Source organism: Ochotona curzoniae, unplaced genomic scaffold (genome assembly GCF_017591425.1).
Source record: "Ochotona curzoniae isolate NIBS_2020 unplaced genomic scaffold, NIBS_Ocur_1.0 scaffold_461, whole genome shotgun sequence".
NCBI lineage: Eukaryota > Metazoa > Chordata > Mammalia > Lagomorpha > Ochotonidae > Ochotona > Ochotona curzoniae.
The window spans coordinates 11,454,127-11,470,966 of record NW_024467120.1 but is presented as its reverse complement, the minus strand read 5'-3'; the positions used below and the strand labels follow the sequence as shown (position 1 = coordinate 11,470,966).

Below are 16,840 nucleotides of genomic sequence, written 5' to 3'. Positions count from 1 at the left end.
CTTTTTCCTTAAAAGTAGATTCTTTGAATTACTAGAACAGGATGGTGAAGGGAGGGAAGAGGTTAAGTGCCATTTAGCCTAGTGCTGTAAGTTGGGCCTTCTCGCTACAGAGTCCTCATATACATATACAGAGTCTCAGCATGATTCACAGTGATTCTCTGTGTTTGGAAGAACACACTTTGTATCCAATTAAAGTAAAAAGAAAATTAAGCAAAGCATTGGAGATGGCATTTCCATATCCTAGAAAAGGAAAATAACCAGAAAATATTCAAGGAACTGGCAGGAGGGAGCAATCCTGGTTGATTGACAGTAGTGCTCCCCAGACACAAGAGCATAGGCAAGGCTGGCTGGCTTGATTGCTAACAAGAGCCCAACAATGACCATTACAAGTAAAAAAAAAAAAAAGCTTATGGAAGCACAGATGAAAAGATGAATCAGTCAGGCACACAGCTTCTTTCATTTCTTTTTCCTGGAGTCCAATGTTTTTATACTTAGAATCTACATCTGTTAAATGTCGCCCTCAACTCCTTGAGGATGGGATCCTGACCCGCCAGCCCCTTGGTGACAGTTTTGCTCATTCTAATTGCAGGCTGTCCTCTTCAGCAGCGATTTTTGACTGAACAACTGCTGCCCTTCCACCACTGACTCAATCTGCAGTTGCATAGATGCGGAGGATGACTCCCAGATAATTACCCTGTAAAACAGTGTCATTAGCAGTATTGATGTTTGCCCATGGATTGCTCCAACTGTGTGTGCAGTCATCAGTGCTGGCTCAGAACAGATACATAAGATACAAAGACTGAGTACCAAACAAGAGTTTCCACTGCAAACTATCATTTGCTCCACCTCCCCCTACCTTTCGTACAAGGTGATACCTGTTATACACCAACTACCAAGGAGGCTGGTGATATGTTGTGTTTACTAACTATATTGTATTTTCTGAATAGGAAATGTACATGTGAGTGCAATCTATTTGCCTCAAAAGCCACAAATAACACAAAAGAACAAAGGCTGTCAATCTGTGATTCCAACCACCTGGACACCATCACGGCAAAGTGTTCACTCGACTGTAATCTGAATTGAGTGCAGAAAATTGAGTTTATCATGTCAAGCTCTAGCAGTTTGTCTGAACACAGTTACCAAAGAAATGACATGAAGTGCAGGCCAATAATCTCTGGGAATGATTTCCCCAGAATGTGACTCTCTCAGCTCTGCTGTAACATTGGTTTCATTTTCACACAGAGAGAAGTTGAGAAAACAGTCCACACTCACCGGACAGCAGAAGAGCCAATGATGCCAGCACCAATGCGACTTGAAAAGGAAGACAACAAATTTAGTTACGACCCAATACAGGTGGAGGTTCCAGGGAGGCCAGCCCCCACGCTCGGCTCCCTGACCTCTCCGTATTAGTCTCCACAGACATGGGAGTTTCTCATCATAACTTAACAAAACGAAATAAAATCAGGACAGACCTATTTTTTTGTGTTTTTGTTTTTGATTTTTTTTTTTAAATCCATGCGATGTCTCTAAATCTAATGGCCTGAATAATCTGAACCTGCCTTGGAAATATATCCTGATGCACCTCTTGCATTTTCTTGTCTGTACACCCAATACTCTTGAGATGTCAGTGTATATTGTTTTCACGATGCATAATACCATTTGCTCCATCACCTTTCGTGAAAGAAAAAATAATTACTGGCCTCACCACTTTTTACTATCAAGATAACATGAATAATAACTACTGAAAGAACTTTTGACTATGAAGATGAATATAGGAGATGGTTATGGGTTACATGAAAAATTGTGACATTTCTTTGAAGAGTCCATTTTTTTTTAATATTCAAGTGTTAAATTTTGAATGAGAAATTTCTAATTAATATTATTTTTCTAATTGATTGACTAACATAATAAAATATTAAAGTTAAAGGAGTTTTGAAGACCACCTGGGAAAATATTTCATGTTTCTTTGGAAATATTATTTTTATTGCCATGTAATATGAAAATATTCCACAGTATGGTTATAGCATAACTTAACCTTAGCTTACTATTATGTGTCTTGGTTGTTTCTGGACTGCTATTTCAACTAATACTCTAGCAAACATTCTTACAACTAATCTTTGATCAAACCACTGGCCACTTGTAAGTTTTTAAGTTTCTACAAACCAATTTCTCACTCTTGTTTATGCATTCCACATTTGTGCTTTTCATTTGCTTAAATAGTTCTTCCAATAAAAACACATGGGAGGGCAACAGTAAAGTCCTCTTAGTATCCATCCAGTTGAAATTATTTCATCTCAATTTTGGATTTTAACTTAGCAATGCAACATATTTCACGTTGACAGTTGTTTCCTTTCTTTCCTTTGAAATGCTGCATTATCCATAAGGTATCCAGCTTTGCTCGTAAAAACCTATTTACTAAGTATTGTGGCATAGCAAATTAAGCCACCGCTGGTGATGCTGAGGTCCCAACTGAAGCACTGATTGGAGTTCCTGATACCCTAGTTCTTATCCAGCTCCCTGGTAAAGTGTCTGGAAGAGCAGCAGAAGATAGTTCAAAAACTTGGGACTCTGACATCCATATTTGAGACCAAGGTGGAGTGCCAGGCTCCCAGCTTCATTTGAGGGATAAATCAGAAGACCTCTTTATGTATTTCTATTTCTCTCCACCACTATGCCTTTCAAAGAAAATAAATCATAAGACAAACAAACAAATAAGCAAACTGACCAACTAAAGTCTCAGATATTGAGAAAGATAAGTATCCTTGGCAAGGAATTCATTGCTGGAGCAATAACCTCAAAGATTCAATTCTTGCAGGTCAAAGAAATCATGACTTAAGTGGATATGGCCAGCCTTCAGTTTTATTTTTGGCAGTACAGGGAGTTTAAGAATAGATGTGTAGGAATACAAGATGTTACAGCCATATGGGAAAAAATTTGGGAGTTTCTCAAAAAGGTAACCTACATGAACTAGCAGTTTCATTTCTAGTTAAATATGTAAGAGGAATGATAACAGAAATTCAGATATTTGTATGGCAGTGTTCATTACAGCATTATCCTCAATTAATTAAAAGGTGGAAACAGTGGCAGGTTAATCCTCAGGCTGCAGTGCTAGCATCCCAAATTGGTTCAAATCCCGGCTGCTCCATTTCATATGCAACTCCCTGATAATGGCCTAGGAGAGCAGGAGAAGGTGGCCCAAGGCCTTGGGCCCTTCTACTTATGTGGGAGACCAGAAGAAGCTCCTGGCTCCCAGCTTCAGAGTGGACCATCTCTGACTACTGTAGCATTTGAAGAGTGAAGCAGCAAATGAATATTTCTCTCCCTCTCTCCTTCTCTCTCCCCCTCTGACTTCCAAGTCAAATAAATATTTTTAAAGGGGGAATAAACAAACCAAAACTCCAGAAGATGAATGGATAAATGTGCTTTAGCCCTAAAAAGGAGCAAAGTTCTACTATTTGATACAACATAGATACACCATGAAAATAGTATATTAAGGGGAAAAAGACAAAAAAGGACAAGCACTGCAAAATTCAATTGTGAAATATCTAGAATAGACAAATTCCTAGAGACAGAAAGTAGATGGAACTTTCCAGTGGCAAAGTTAAAGGAGAATGAGGAGATTTGATTGACATATATAGTGGTAATGGCTGCACAAGATTGTGAGTGGAATATATGTCACTGAATTATACACTGGAAATAATTACCATGGCCAGTATTAACATTGCAAATACATATGAATTGGACTGAAAAATTTAATCCTTGAAGAAAACCCATTCATGACATATAGAGAAGTGTTTCTTAAATTATACATAAAATATGTCTCTATAAAATTTAAATGAATCCAACTACTATGAAATAATTTGTTACTAGAGATAGAGTAATGACAGCAATCCAGAAAATAAGAAGAGGAATTAATTATCATGTCCTGGAAATAGAGAACTTCTTTTCTCTTCTTGAGACTTTAGAGTGTTTCAAGACTGAGAGAGTATGTGTTCCTCGAATGGTGTGTCCAAGGGCAGCTAACCATGGGAAACAAGAGGGGACCCTGGGCTGCTCATCAGCCCCTGCTGCTGCCTGTTTTTGAAACTCAGATGATGCATAGCCACCACCTGAAGAACTCAGATTTAGTGAAACATCTGCTGCGGCTGCCATGGAGACTACAGGGAGAGAAGATCCATGGGGAGGAGGCTGAGCTTTCCTGAAAAGAACACAAAAATGGACTGTAATTAACGTGGATCACAGGCTCTGGAACCAGACACACAGACTCCCTACATCTGAGATATGTGACAATGGCCATGTTTGGCTTCTGTCTGCCTCTGCTTTTTCATCTCTTAAATGAATGGCACAATAGTATCTCTCTCCTGAGGACTTGGTGAGAAATAAACTGCCTATGGATTTAGAAAGCACCTGTAAGTATCTGTCACTCAGAAGGTACTTCAAATAATAGCTCTAATAGTATTAATCATCTGTATGTTGGAGATGGTAGGGCTTGCCAGGTCATTGCGACGTAAATGGCTAACTCTGCACCTGGTAAAAATTGGGCTCAAACTGGGCAAAATGATCCTGAAGATAACATCAATGCCTGGGATTCTGCTGGCCTGATTCTCACCTTGCTGGGACAAGGGTAGATAAAACTACACAGAGTACACTGTTGACTTCCAGTAAGCACCTGCCATGGGGTCTTTTTGCTCACCAAGGTCCACTTTACCAGAGTGGATAAAGCTCTCTGTGAGAACACATGGCCCTCTCCCAGGCAAAAAGCATAAAATGACAGCTGCTTACATGCAGGGAGACTAAAGCTTTATTTCAGATCTCCCCACCTGCTAGGCAAGCTACAATCTTACTTTAGTAGGCCATCCTTTGTACGATAGAAGACTTTTCTATCTTGGCCAGTTGTCTCCCAGCCTTCTTCAGACCTGGCCCTTAAATTTAACAGAGGTAAGAGAAGATCCCTGGGACAGAGAGTCATGTTAGGATCGAGGAGTGGAATGAAGGAAATCCCCTGTGAAAGGTTGGAATCTTGGGTTATGAACAGCCCCAAAAACACCATTGCGGTAATTCTGAATTATCTGTACAATTCATGATATTTGAAATTTCTGTATGCTCTTGTCTGAGGAGATACATCATGGAAAACTAAGGACTGGTCTCACCAGCCTGGGTTCTTCAGTGCAGTGCAAATAGAAGCTGACAAGGTGGCAATTACCAGCCTGGACATGGTATTCTTGGGAGCTTATGCTGGAGTAAAAGGAAGACATCACAGAAGAAAGAATTCCAGGCATGTTTCTGGAATCAGGAAGATGCAGTGTCTTCCTCTCAGCACATGACATATCAATTTGCACCTAGCTTGGTATTATGTTTGGGCACTACTGGATTTTTTTTTTTTCTGCTTGTGATACACTCAGAGTGGCAAGTGTTGTTCAATATTACCACCCCAGGAAGGTCACGAATCACACTGGGCCATGCTGGGCATGCGTACAAGTTGGGGAAGACCCTAATAAGACAGTAGGGGTTCTTTTGCTGTTAGGATTCTAAGTTCTCTGTAGCTGCAGCTGGATACATGATTAGGTCAGGAGATGGATACTTGCCTAGGTAGGAGGAGTCTGTCCTGTGTCACAGGTAAGTGCTCAAAGGAAAACAGCTTGTTGGTAACTCCTACTTTCACACTGGAGTTATTCCTAGTGAAGGCGGCTGAGAATTCCTGGGCACCAGAGCTGTAGGTTCCATTAGCCTTCATAATCCTTCTCCATCCCAGCCCCAGGCAGATACATTATCTGTCAACATTTCAGGGGAAAACACTACAAAGGTCACAATACAAACAATGACCAGCACATCTGAGTTTTCAATTGCACATTTTATTTGCACCCACACATCTACTGGAAAAAGCTACAGAGCTGCTATAGATGCCCCTTTACTACTCAGACCCAGTAAAAGCCCACAGAGGCACATAGGCTAGGCAGATGAAATCATCCCCAACATGCTGGGAGGGACAAGGGTCAAGTCTTTAGGGGGACAGCAAAACTCGGAGCCAAGGAGAAACACTACAGATACTTGGATGGGATGTGGGTCAGGAGAGAGGACTTTCACAGAGGCAGGACTATATCAGGTCAGTAGGAAGAAAGGCCTGGAGGCCAACCCTTGCCCAAGAAAAACAAGGCTGTGAGGAAGTTTGAATATTGTGCCACCAGCAGCAAACACAGATACAATGGAAACACAGAAACAGTTCAGCGACAAAAGGCAAAACTGTTAGGAGTTGATTTTCAGCCCAAGACACAAAGCCAACTCAGATTTCTGGATTTTTCCATCCTTGTTCACATCACAGTGGCGCAGGAGAATCTCCCGGAACTTATCAAGGTCCGGCCCGCTGATGCTCGGCTGAGGATGACAAAAACAGAATGTCAGTTAGGGCAGCTACTGGCAGTCCCACCTGGGAATACCTTCCGATGCTGCCCAAACTGGGAACAGAGTCACCTTCCAAGGCTTCTGACTTGGATTTTTCACAGCGAAAAAGCTGAAGAGGGATCCAAATGTATTCGAGAAAGATTTATGCACAATGATTTTTATTACAGAACAATTTCAATCTCACACACATAAAACAATCTGAACACATGGCAATCAAGAAATGTTTAGAGAAATTATGATCTAACAGCAGGTAAAATATTTTATAGTCATCAAATGACTATTACTAAGAAATAATTTTAATATAATTTCAAACATTTACAAAAAATACTTAGCAGAGAAGTCATCCTCAGCATATTTATTAGCATATAGAGATCATATTTTTGAGATATCTTTTTTCTATTTCCAGATTTTTCTATGATATATAATTTTTGCAAATTAGAAACTGAAAACAGAAACATTCATAGAGCTTGCCCCTTGGAGGATCATGTGTTATCTTTTAGATCAGGTATTGCTCCCACTTGCCAACAACCTTCCCTCCAACAACAGAGGAAAACACACAGGGATTTGCCAGGAGAAAGAAAGAACTTTCTTGAATCCTAGGGTGGGACCATTCATCCCCTGAAAGAAACATCCAGGTCATCTCTAGCTGTCCATATAATTGACATCTAACATGACTATTCACATTTCTACCTCATTAGAAGATGATGAATTTCTTTATTTCCTACTTTCTAGTTTACGTTCACATTCTTAACATTGGTTTCTTGCTGTGCTGAGTGAATCACGGGCTCTTGAAAATTCTTGTGTAGAAATTATGTGTATATAATTGTTCACTGGATTGTATGCTTAAAATGATGACAAGAAAGTGTCATGTCCAGTGTACTCATCATAAAAAAATAAACAAAACAAAACAAAGAAAGGGGCCTGGCATGATGGCTCAATGACAGAAGATCTTTCTGATTCTGCTTCTCTCTGTAAATTTGCCTTTCCAATAAGAATAAAATCTTTAAGAAAACAACAAATAAGAGAGGATTTTGGGAAACCTTTCTAGGTGATGGATACAACTGTAACTTTGATTGATATGATTTAATGACTGTATACTTTTTTCAAACACATTAAATTATGTGCTTCTGAGAGATCTGGTTATGTCTGTGTTATCCCTCAACATCACAGTCTTGGTACCCACTCCATAGGGAGGGTGTCAGGTATCAGACAGGTGTGCATAACTTGTCCACAGACACACAACCAACATCTACCAACAAATGTTATATTTGTCAGGTTCCAAGATACATCATTTTATCCTATCTCCTTTCCAAAAGTTTCCAACCTGTTCTTTCAATAGAAAAGGAAAAGAGAATAAAATGGGGCAACATAAGAGGAGGCCCAGGCACTGCCACCACAGCCACCCTCTGTAAGCATTGGTCCAAAATCTACACTTATGGCAAATTCCAGTTCCAGCAAAGCTCCAGCCAGGCCTCCCAGCTGCTTCTACAACCCAGCACAGTGTGACGAGATGCCAGAAAGGTTCTTTAGCAATAATGACTCCTCAGGCCCAGGACAAGCTTATTTCGAAAGGCCTGAGATAAACTTTAATTGTAGGTCCCAGCATGATGTCTCAGATGTACTGGAATTGTATATGGGTGCCAGTTTGTGTCCCAGCTAGATGCTCCATTTCCCATCAAACTCCCTGCCTCTGGCCTTGGAAAGCAGCAAAGAATGGTCCAGAGCCTTGGAACCCTGCACTTGTGCAGAAGATATGGAAGATGCTTTTGGCTTCAAAACGGCTCAACTTTGGCCATTGCAGCCATTTGGGGAGTAAACCAGATCTGTAAATCTGCCTTTCCAATAATAAATAAATACATACATATATTTTTTTAGAAAACTTTAGTTTTGGTAAAAGAGGAAGAAGATATATGCAACTAACACTCATTCTGACCGGCTATCCACACTGTGATTTTGCAGACTATAGGGTCAAATAAGTGCCCTCTAACTGATGGCACAAAAGACGCTTCTTCTGATAGTAGCTTCATGTCATTGAAACTCAATCGTAAGAAAGCAAGGGAGATTTATCAGGTTTCACAGAAACTGAAAGGTTAGTAAATAGATCACATCCCTTGACTTTCTCTCTAGCATTAACCAGCAGCCTCACTGATTCCCACAAATAAACAAAAGAATCTATCAAATTGCTACCCCAGGCTATGTGGCTAGTAACTCCCAGCTTCATGAAATTACCTGAACAAGCTCCATCATGTCTTTGACAAACCCATCCACTTCTGGGCCTTCCAGGGCTCCAGTCTTACTCTGAAGAATAAAAAGATCCAACCAGTCAAATACATTTTCGTAACTCAAAAAATTAGGCAAATGGACCAAATCAGTATCCTCTTAAAATCACAGATTTAGAAACAGCATGTTTCAATGTATGTTATTTATACAGGATGTGAATCTTTAACATGAGTTAAACAATTCATTGCAAATGAATTAAATTGAAAGCAATGGTTTTGAGTTCCTTAGCACTTGCAAATACTGCTAATGTGACAGACACCTGCTTTATTTGCTACCCAAATAACATTTTTCTGTTTATATAAGTATTAGTTGCACATCAAATTGATCTTCTGAAAGACAGAAAGATACAGTATGAGATTTTTTGTATTATGATTTATTGGATGACCTTGTAATTATTGAAACATAAACTTTTAGAGATTTCAAGATGGCAGAATTGGTAGAGACATGCCAATTTTGGCTGGAATGTGTTACTGAGTTGGGGGCAGACAGAGCTGAAACCCAGGCAACAAATGCAGAGAACTTGGTGGCAAAGAAGTCACAGAGGAGGAGCGGGTGTGGGGGAAGCATTGTGCAATAGGTCTGAGTCCTAGCAGGTAACTGACCACCAGACTTCTCCAGCAGAAGGACGGGAGAGGCAGCCACCCTAGTGGTGGAGGAGGGATGTTTTCCAATAGCAAAATTACAGAATTGCAGAATTGGCTGATTCTGAGGAAAAAAAAAAAACAGAAGTCCTCATGGATGGAATTGCAGGTGAAGCACTCGCCCCTTGCCCCCGTGGAATGGCTGGACTCACGGGCAATGGGCATCATTTTGGTGGAAGCTCAATTCCAGTGGTTGAGGCTCTACATGGGGACCGGAAAGCTCCCTGAGACAGCTGAGTCTTGGGAGTATCCTTAGTGTGGCTTTTGTACAACCTCGCCCTCCCACAAGGCAACCACCTAACCCTACACTACAAATACATTTCACTGGTTGTGTCAGGAAATAGGTCTTTGGTCCACAATGACTTAAGAGACTGTACCGGAAGCCAACAAGGCGCAAGCAGAACACTCCCTGGTCACAGAGAAACTCCTTCCTAGGCCAGAGGAGAAAGAGCTAAAGTGGAGAAGTCATAAAAAGTAGACACAGGAGCAAGTCTTCTCTGCATGGCCAGAGCAGCACAGCCCCTGGTCAAATTAGGGTCATGTGTGCAAAATCCATTGGACCCTGTGTCTATATAACAGGGTATAGTGGTTAGCTAGGTTCCGAGCACACACAGATCTACACAGGTCTCCTATGTGGCACTTGTGCTGCCTGAGTGGAGATTACAGTTACTGAGGTATAATCTGGGTTATCAATCATCATTAAAGAACTGGGCAAAATGGACTTAGGAAAATTCACAAAAGACACCCATTGTGAGACTGGAGGGGAGGGGAAGGAAGTTGGGGGAGGGGAGAGACCCCCCAACACCAAATAAACTGTATCAAAAAAAAAAAGAAAATGTGATTCAGTTAAAGAAACCTAAGGGCGGGCATCTGTCCCAATGATTAAGAAACACAAAATCCATGCTCTCTTGTCAAAGTGCCTGGGATGGATTCTAGACTCTAGCTTTTAATTCCAGCGTCCTGATGATGTGTATTCTGAGAGGCACCAGATGATAGCACAAGTGCTTGCCACCCACATGGGAGACCTATGCCGAGTTCCCAAGTCTTGGCTTTAGCCCAGTGCTGGCTACTGCAGGAATTTAGGAAATGAGCCAACAGAGGGAAGAGGATCCTCTTCCCCTTTATCTCTCTAACAATGTAAATACATCTGATAAATATAATCATTAAAATCCCAGGATGTTAATCTTGTTCATAATAATTACATTTTTTTGTGCTCTGCATATTAGTTGTCACAAATCAGGGAAAACATGACATTTTTTGTGGGAGTGACTTATTTCACTAAGCATAATTGTTTCCATTGTATCCATTTATTTTCTTCTACTTGCTGTATGTTGATATTTTTACCTTTGGAGTATTAAGCTTATGATAGTGAAATGAGAAATGAGAATATGCCATTGTAAAATTGGGAGAAAACGGAGATATACGGAAGAAGGGGGTAGAGTTATAAGTTTAGAAGGGTTAGAGTTAAAAGCTTCTAAATGTGGAGTATGTGAATGTGCTTCTAATTGTGCAATACATGATTTTTATTCACCATATAAATAAATAAAGCTAACAAAAATTTAATTAATAATAAAAAAAGGAAGAACCGGGAAGAGATTGTGTTCACAATGCTAGTCGTGATCACTATCTTGCCAGTGAAGACAAGAGAAGTGAAGACACCCAGCCAGGGTGTCACCCTGGACTCTCACCTGACACTTGAACATCAACTAGAGTATACGGCCCACTCCCAGCACACACCCTGCATTTCCATGAAGAATCAGATAGACCTTTAAACCATGGGACACAGTTCAAAGATAAATTATATTTAAGGGGAAAACCTACAAATTTATGAAATGAAATTGGAATGCTGAAGAAAAATTAAACTGAAATGTTGCAAATCAAGGATTCAATAAGCCAAATGAAGAATATAGTGGAAAGCCTTAACAGAGAGGATTAGGCAAAAGAATCTTTGAATTAGAAGATTAAAGAAAGAAGGTTAAAGAAAGAACACAAAAAATGAGAGGAACAACCACCATAATTAAATAATACAAAGGTAAAGAACACCCAGTAAATCCACAAAGCAAATCTAAAGCAAACAACAAAAAAACTATATTAAAATGATAACACCATGTCACTACCTTTCAATAATTACTCTGAAAACAAATGGACTAAACTCTCAAATCAGACAGGATTAAAAACAAAAACAATACCCATCTATCTGCTATCTACAAGAAACACATCTTACCAACAAAGATAGACACAGATTGAAAGTGAAAGAATATAAAAAGATACTCCATGACACTGCAAAGGAAAAGTGAGTAGGTGTAGCCATTTTAATATCAGACAAACTAGACCTTAAGTCACACACAAAAAAATTAAAAGCGAGACAAAGAAGGCCGTTACATAATGATCAATGGATTGATTTAACAGTAAATGACTAGAGTCAACGTAGATGCACCCAATGCTAGGTAACCTAGACATTTAAAACAACTGTTAAAAAAAATAAAAATAAATAAAACAACTGTTAATGTGTCTGAAGAGTACAGTAATAATGGGGGATCTCAATACTCTACTATTACCAATGGACAGATACGCTAGGCATAAACTTCACAAAGAAACAACACAGCTAACCTATACCATGGATCAAATGGACTTAATTGACATGTACAGACTATTTCATACCACAGATGCAGAATAAACATTCTTTTCACCAGTGCATGGAATCCTTTCCATGATAGAGAACATCAACGGCTATAAATCAACCCTGAGCAAATTCAAAATAATTAAAATCATAGGATGTATGTTTTCTAACCACCAGGGAATGTTGCTGGAACCCAACAACTCAAGAAATTACAGAAAATATGACAACACCTGGAGACTGAACAATATGCTTCTAAATGAACAGTGGGTCATAGGAGAAATCAAAAAGGAAATAAATTCCTGAAAACAGATGGAGATAATAACAATGTATCAAAAAACATATGGGACACAGCAAAGCAGTGCTAAGACTAAGGTTCACTGCAATCATTGCTTACATCAAGAAATTAGAAAGGCAACAAAGAAATGAGATATCAGTGCATCTGAAGGATCTAGAAAAATGGCAAACCAAACCGCAAAAAAGCAGAAATAAATAATTAAAATAAACAAAATGGAAACAAAAAATATGTAAGATCAATAAATTGAGTTTTTTGTTGAAAAAAATAACAACATTGATATCCCATTGTCCCAGTAAAATCAGAGATGAAAAGGGAAATAGAACAATGATATCACAAATATACAAATAATCACCATGAATTACTGCAGTAACTGTAAACAACTATATGCCAATAGTTGGAAAGTCTAGAAGATATGGGTAGATTTCTGGCATATACAATCTACCAATACTGAATAGTGAGGACTGAAAACCTAAATATATCCATAATGGGAAAGAAACTGAATCAGTAATACTCCCCTTACAAAAGTTCAGGCTCAGACAGCTTCACTGACAAATTCTACCAAACCTTCCAAGAAGAACTAATTCCAATCCTCCAAAATCTATTTAAGATAAATGAAGCCATCATTGCCTCAATTCCAAAACCAGAAAAAGATACAACAAAGAAAGAGAACTATAGAGCCATACAGCTGATGAATATAGATACAAAAATCTTCAACAAAATACTAGGTAATCAAATCTAAGAGCACATCAGAAAGATCAATTACTCAGAGAAGGTGGAATTTATCCCTAGTATAGGGATGTTTCAACACATGCATTTCAATAAATGAAAGTATTTGATAAATATTCAACATCCCTTCATGCTACAAATCTTAAGCAAATTGAGCATAAAATGATCATTGCTTTACACAGTCAAGATAATACATGAAATTCCCAATGCGAGCACCATCTTGAATGTTCCACTATGATCTGGAGCAGACATGGGTATCCGCTCTCACCACTGCTAGGTCATTAGTCCTGGAAGCTCTAGCCAGAGCTGTTATAGAAGAAAAAGAAATCAAAGGATACAAACTGAAAAGGAGGAAATCAAAACTCTTCCTTTTTGCAAATGACATGATACTCTACGGGGAAACCAAAATACTTAATTAAAGGACTACTAGAACTCATAAGAGAATTTGGCAAGGTTGCAGGATACCAAATCAACACACAAATATCAATGGCCTTTGTCTACACAAATAATTTCATGGCTGAGAAATAGTATATTAGATCAGTCTTGTTTACAATATTGGCAAAAAACTTAAATATTTTGGAATAAGCTATGAATAATCATTATAAAGAAAACTACAAAATTTTAAAGGGAGAACTCTTGAAAATTTTTGCAGTTTCCTGCTTATTTTTTTCTTATTTTATCCTATCTTGTGCTCAAGGAATTCAATCCGTTTATTGCACTATGCTTTAGAAGCATTCTTTTCTTCCTTGGGCTGCATAATTGGTCCCACAAAAAATGCAGGTTTATGATAAATAGCTATGACCTTACCCCTATTTGGGGGAGTTGTATTTAAAGATTTTTGTAATTTTACAAATGAACTTTAAGTGCTGAAAGTGGGAGGAACTTTGCCTTAGTATTGATTCAAGGACAAAAATAATACGATTTTATTCTCTTCTCAACCATAAATACTTCTTTTGATCACTTTTTACTTACCTCTTATAAATTACATTAAAAATCTAAGAACGTTCTGAACTAGCAACACTCAGGTAGGATTGCTACACATCACAGGAGGTCATGGTCTCTGGATACACTGTCACATGTGGCTAAGCCTGAGTTCCTTGCTAATGGTGGCCAGCACAACATGAAGAGACATACTTACGACATCATAGTGGGCAAAGATTTTCTCAAAGTCTCTCTTCCTTTCTTCAGTAGAACAGGCCTGTGTAGAGAAAAATACATCAGCCCAGCAATGTGAAACTTTAGTGGAACAACTTTCAGCCAATGACGCTTACAATCCCATGATTTCTGTTTTGAATCTGTCATTTTCTAAATAAGTTAAAATATCAGACAAACAGATCCTGGCACGTCAGCCTAGTGGCTAAAGTCCTTGCCTTGCTTGCACCGGGATTCCATAAGGATGCTGGTTCGTGTCCTGGCAGCCCGGCTTCCCATCCAGCTCCCTGCTTGTGGCCTGGGAAAGCAGTGGAGGGCAGCCCAAGGCCTTGGGACCCTGCACCCGCATGGGAGACCAGAAGAGGCTCCTGGCTTCTGGCTTCAGATCAGCTCAGCTCCGGCCATTGTGGCCACTTGGGGAATGAACCAGCAGACAGAGATCTTTCTCTTTCTTTCTCTTCTCCTCTCTGTATATCTGACTTTCCAATAAAAATAAATACATCTTTAAAATAAAAAGATCAGACAAAGAGCTATCTTCCTTTCTTCTTTTCAAATATATAAAGAAAAATGAATGACTTAAATGCTTGTTGAGATAGAACACAACTTACATCCATTTTAAATTGCAGAAGGAAGTTTTCCTGAAGAGCCAGAATCCTAAATGAGGGAAAAAATTAACATGATGATCTGTGAGGTCTAAATTATAAAGCTCCAGTGTGGGAGAGAATGAGTGATTGTCATTTATCTTACAGAACAAGATGGACATATAAAATATAAGAATTCCTACATCCAATAAACAAAGAAAGGGAGTGATTTTCATATGGATTACTGGTCGGAAATGGCAGAGTATGGGCTGTTGAAAATTCTTTACTCCATGTAAATAACAAGAAAACTAGAAAGAATGGTTAAAGTGGCTTTTGTAGAAGTTTGAAGAGAAATTAAAGTCTCTCAGTGGCCTCAGGAGTACTTATTCTGAAAAAAAAGAAAAACAGCTCAATTCTAAACCTTAGTGAGAACAGCAGATGTTGGGATATGCTTCTTGGCACAGCACACACATGAGAAAGATAAAATTTCACCCCTTTCCCATAGGAAAATCATGGGCTCACCATTGAGCTAACAGAGACTTCCATTTCCATTGACGTTATAGACTTAGTTCAGAGAAACCACTAAACAGCAATGATGTCAAAAGCAACAAACTTGCCTTATAAGAAATACTGAAGGTTGTTCTAGGTTGAAATGAAAGGAGACCAGAAGCAACTTAAACCTACATGAAGAAATAAATAGCACCAGTAGAGATAACTAATAAGCACATACAAACTACAGCATACAATTGGCTTTTATTTGTGTATGTTTGGCTGATTAAAGCTAGCTTCACAAGGTAATAGCTAAAAATCAGTGCTGAGCAAACAAAGCATAAAGATGTTATTCTAGCAACATGAAGGAGTGAGGAAGGATTTGAACTTTGCAGAAATAACGTTCAGGTGCAATGCTAAAATTAAGTTGATGCTAATCCAAAATTATATTGCTCTCATTAAGATGCTAAATGTAATTCTCTGAAATAGCATACTAGAAAACATTTAACATAAAGGAGGCAGTTAATGGGAGAATAGAAAAATTTCAAAATTAACAATCTGGTCCTACAATTTATGTGAAAACATTAACGACACAGAATAGTCTAAACACTCCTGAAAAAGAACAACAAACTTCTGATTTCAAAACTATACATCTTCAGTAATCCGGACAGAATCACATTGGCTTAAAAAACAGCCATGAAGATAAATGGAGTAGACTTGGTCCATAAATAAACTCACCCATTATGGTCACTGATCTTTGACAAGAGAGCCAAGAACATTTAATGAGTAAAGCATACCTTTTTCAAGAAATGGTACTGGGACAAAAGGTATCCATATTAAAAGAATGACATTGGACCCCTATAAACATATAAACAATTCAGCATATAAACAAATCAACCCACAATGATCAAAAACCAAGACACAAAACAAAAACTATAGAATTTTTAGGTGAATTCACAGGAATAAGTCTTCATGAGCTTAGATTTCAGCAATGGTCTTGTAGCTATGACATGTAAAATAAAAACCCTCAAAATATAGATAAGTTAGAATTTATGAAAATTTTAAAAATTGTAATCTTCAAAGGAAACCATCTAACATGAAAACACAATGTACACAATGGAAAAAAATTCCTGATTCAATATCTGATAGGAATCTAGTATCCAGAATATAGAAAGAATTCCTACAATTCAACAATAAAATGATAGAAGTAATCTAATTTTTTAATGAGCAAAGATTCTGAATAGGCAATTCTCTAAAGAAGACAAATTGTTAGTAGATATATGGAAATAAGCTCAAAATCATTAGCTATTAAGGAAACATAAATAAACCTATAATGAGATATTAGCTCATATCCTCTGTGATGCAAACAGCAGCAAGTGTTGACTAGACCATGGAGAAACTGGAGCCGTTGGACACTGCTGGTTGATACGTAGTATAGTCCAACCACTATGGAAAATAAATTGAGAGTTGCTCAGAAAACTAAACATAGAAATTATGAGCCAAAGCTTCCATTCCCAAGTACATTTTTTAAAAATCAAGACATATGTACACACAGAAATATGTATAGAGATGTCTAGAGCAGCATTATTCATCATACCTAAAAGTGTAAACAATCCAGGTGAACATCAATTGATGAATGGACAAAATGTGACATATA

The 16,840-nt window shown here is 38.4% G+C and overlaps 1 protein-coding gene across 1 annotated transcript in view; it reads right to left on the bottom strand.

Moving 5' to 3' along the window:
- Positions 1–5,844: 5,844 nt before the first annotated feature.
- Positions 5,845–16,840, bottom strand: part of SCGN (secretagogin, EF-hand calcium binding protein) — a 41,468-nt gene continuing 30,472 nt past the window's right edge. The window contains exons 8-11 of the mRNA XM_040967687.1: positions 14,722–14,767; positions 14,100–14,159; positions 8,629–8,697; positions 5,845–6,372 (exon numbers count right to left, since the gene is read on the bottom strand). Of these exons, the coding sequence (XP_040823621.1) occupies positions 6,244–6,372; positions 8,629–8,697; positions 14,100–14,159; positions 14,722–14,767 (304 nt within the window). The 3' untranslated portion in view covers positions 5,845–6,243. The remainder of the gene's footprint in view (positions 6,373–8,628; positions 8,698–14,099; positions 14,160–14,721; positions 14,768–16,840) is intronic.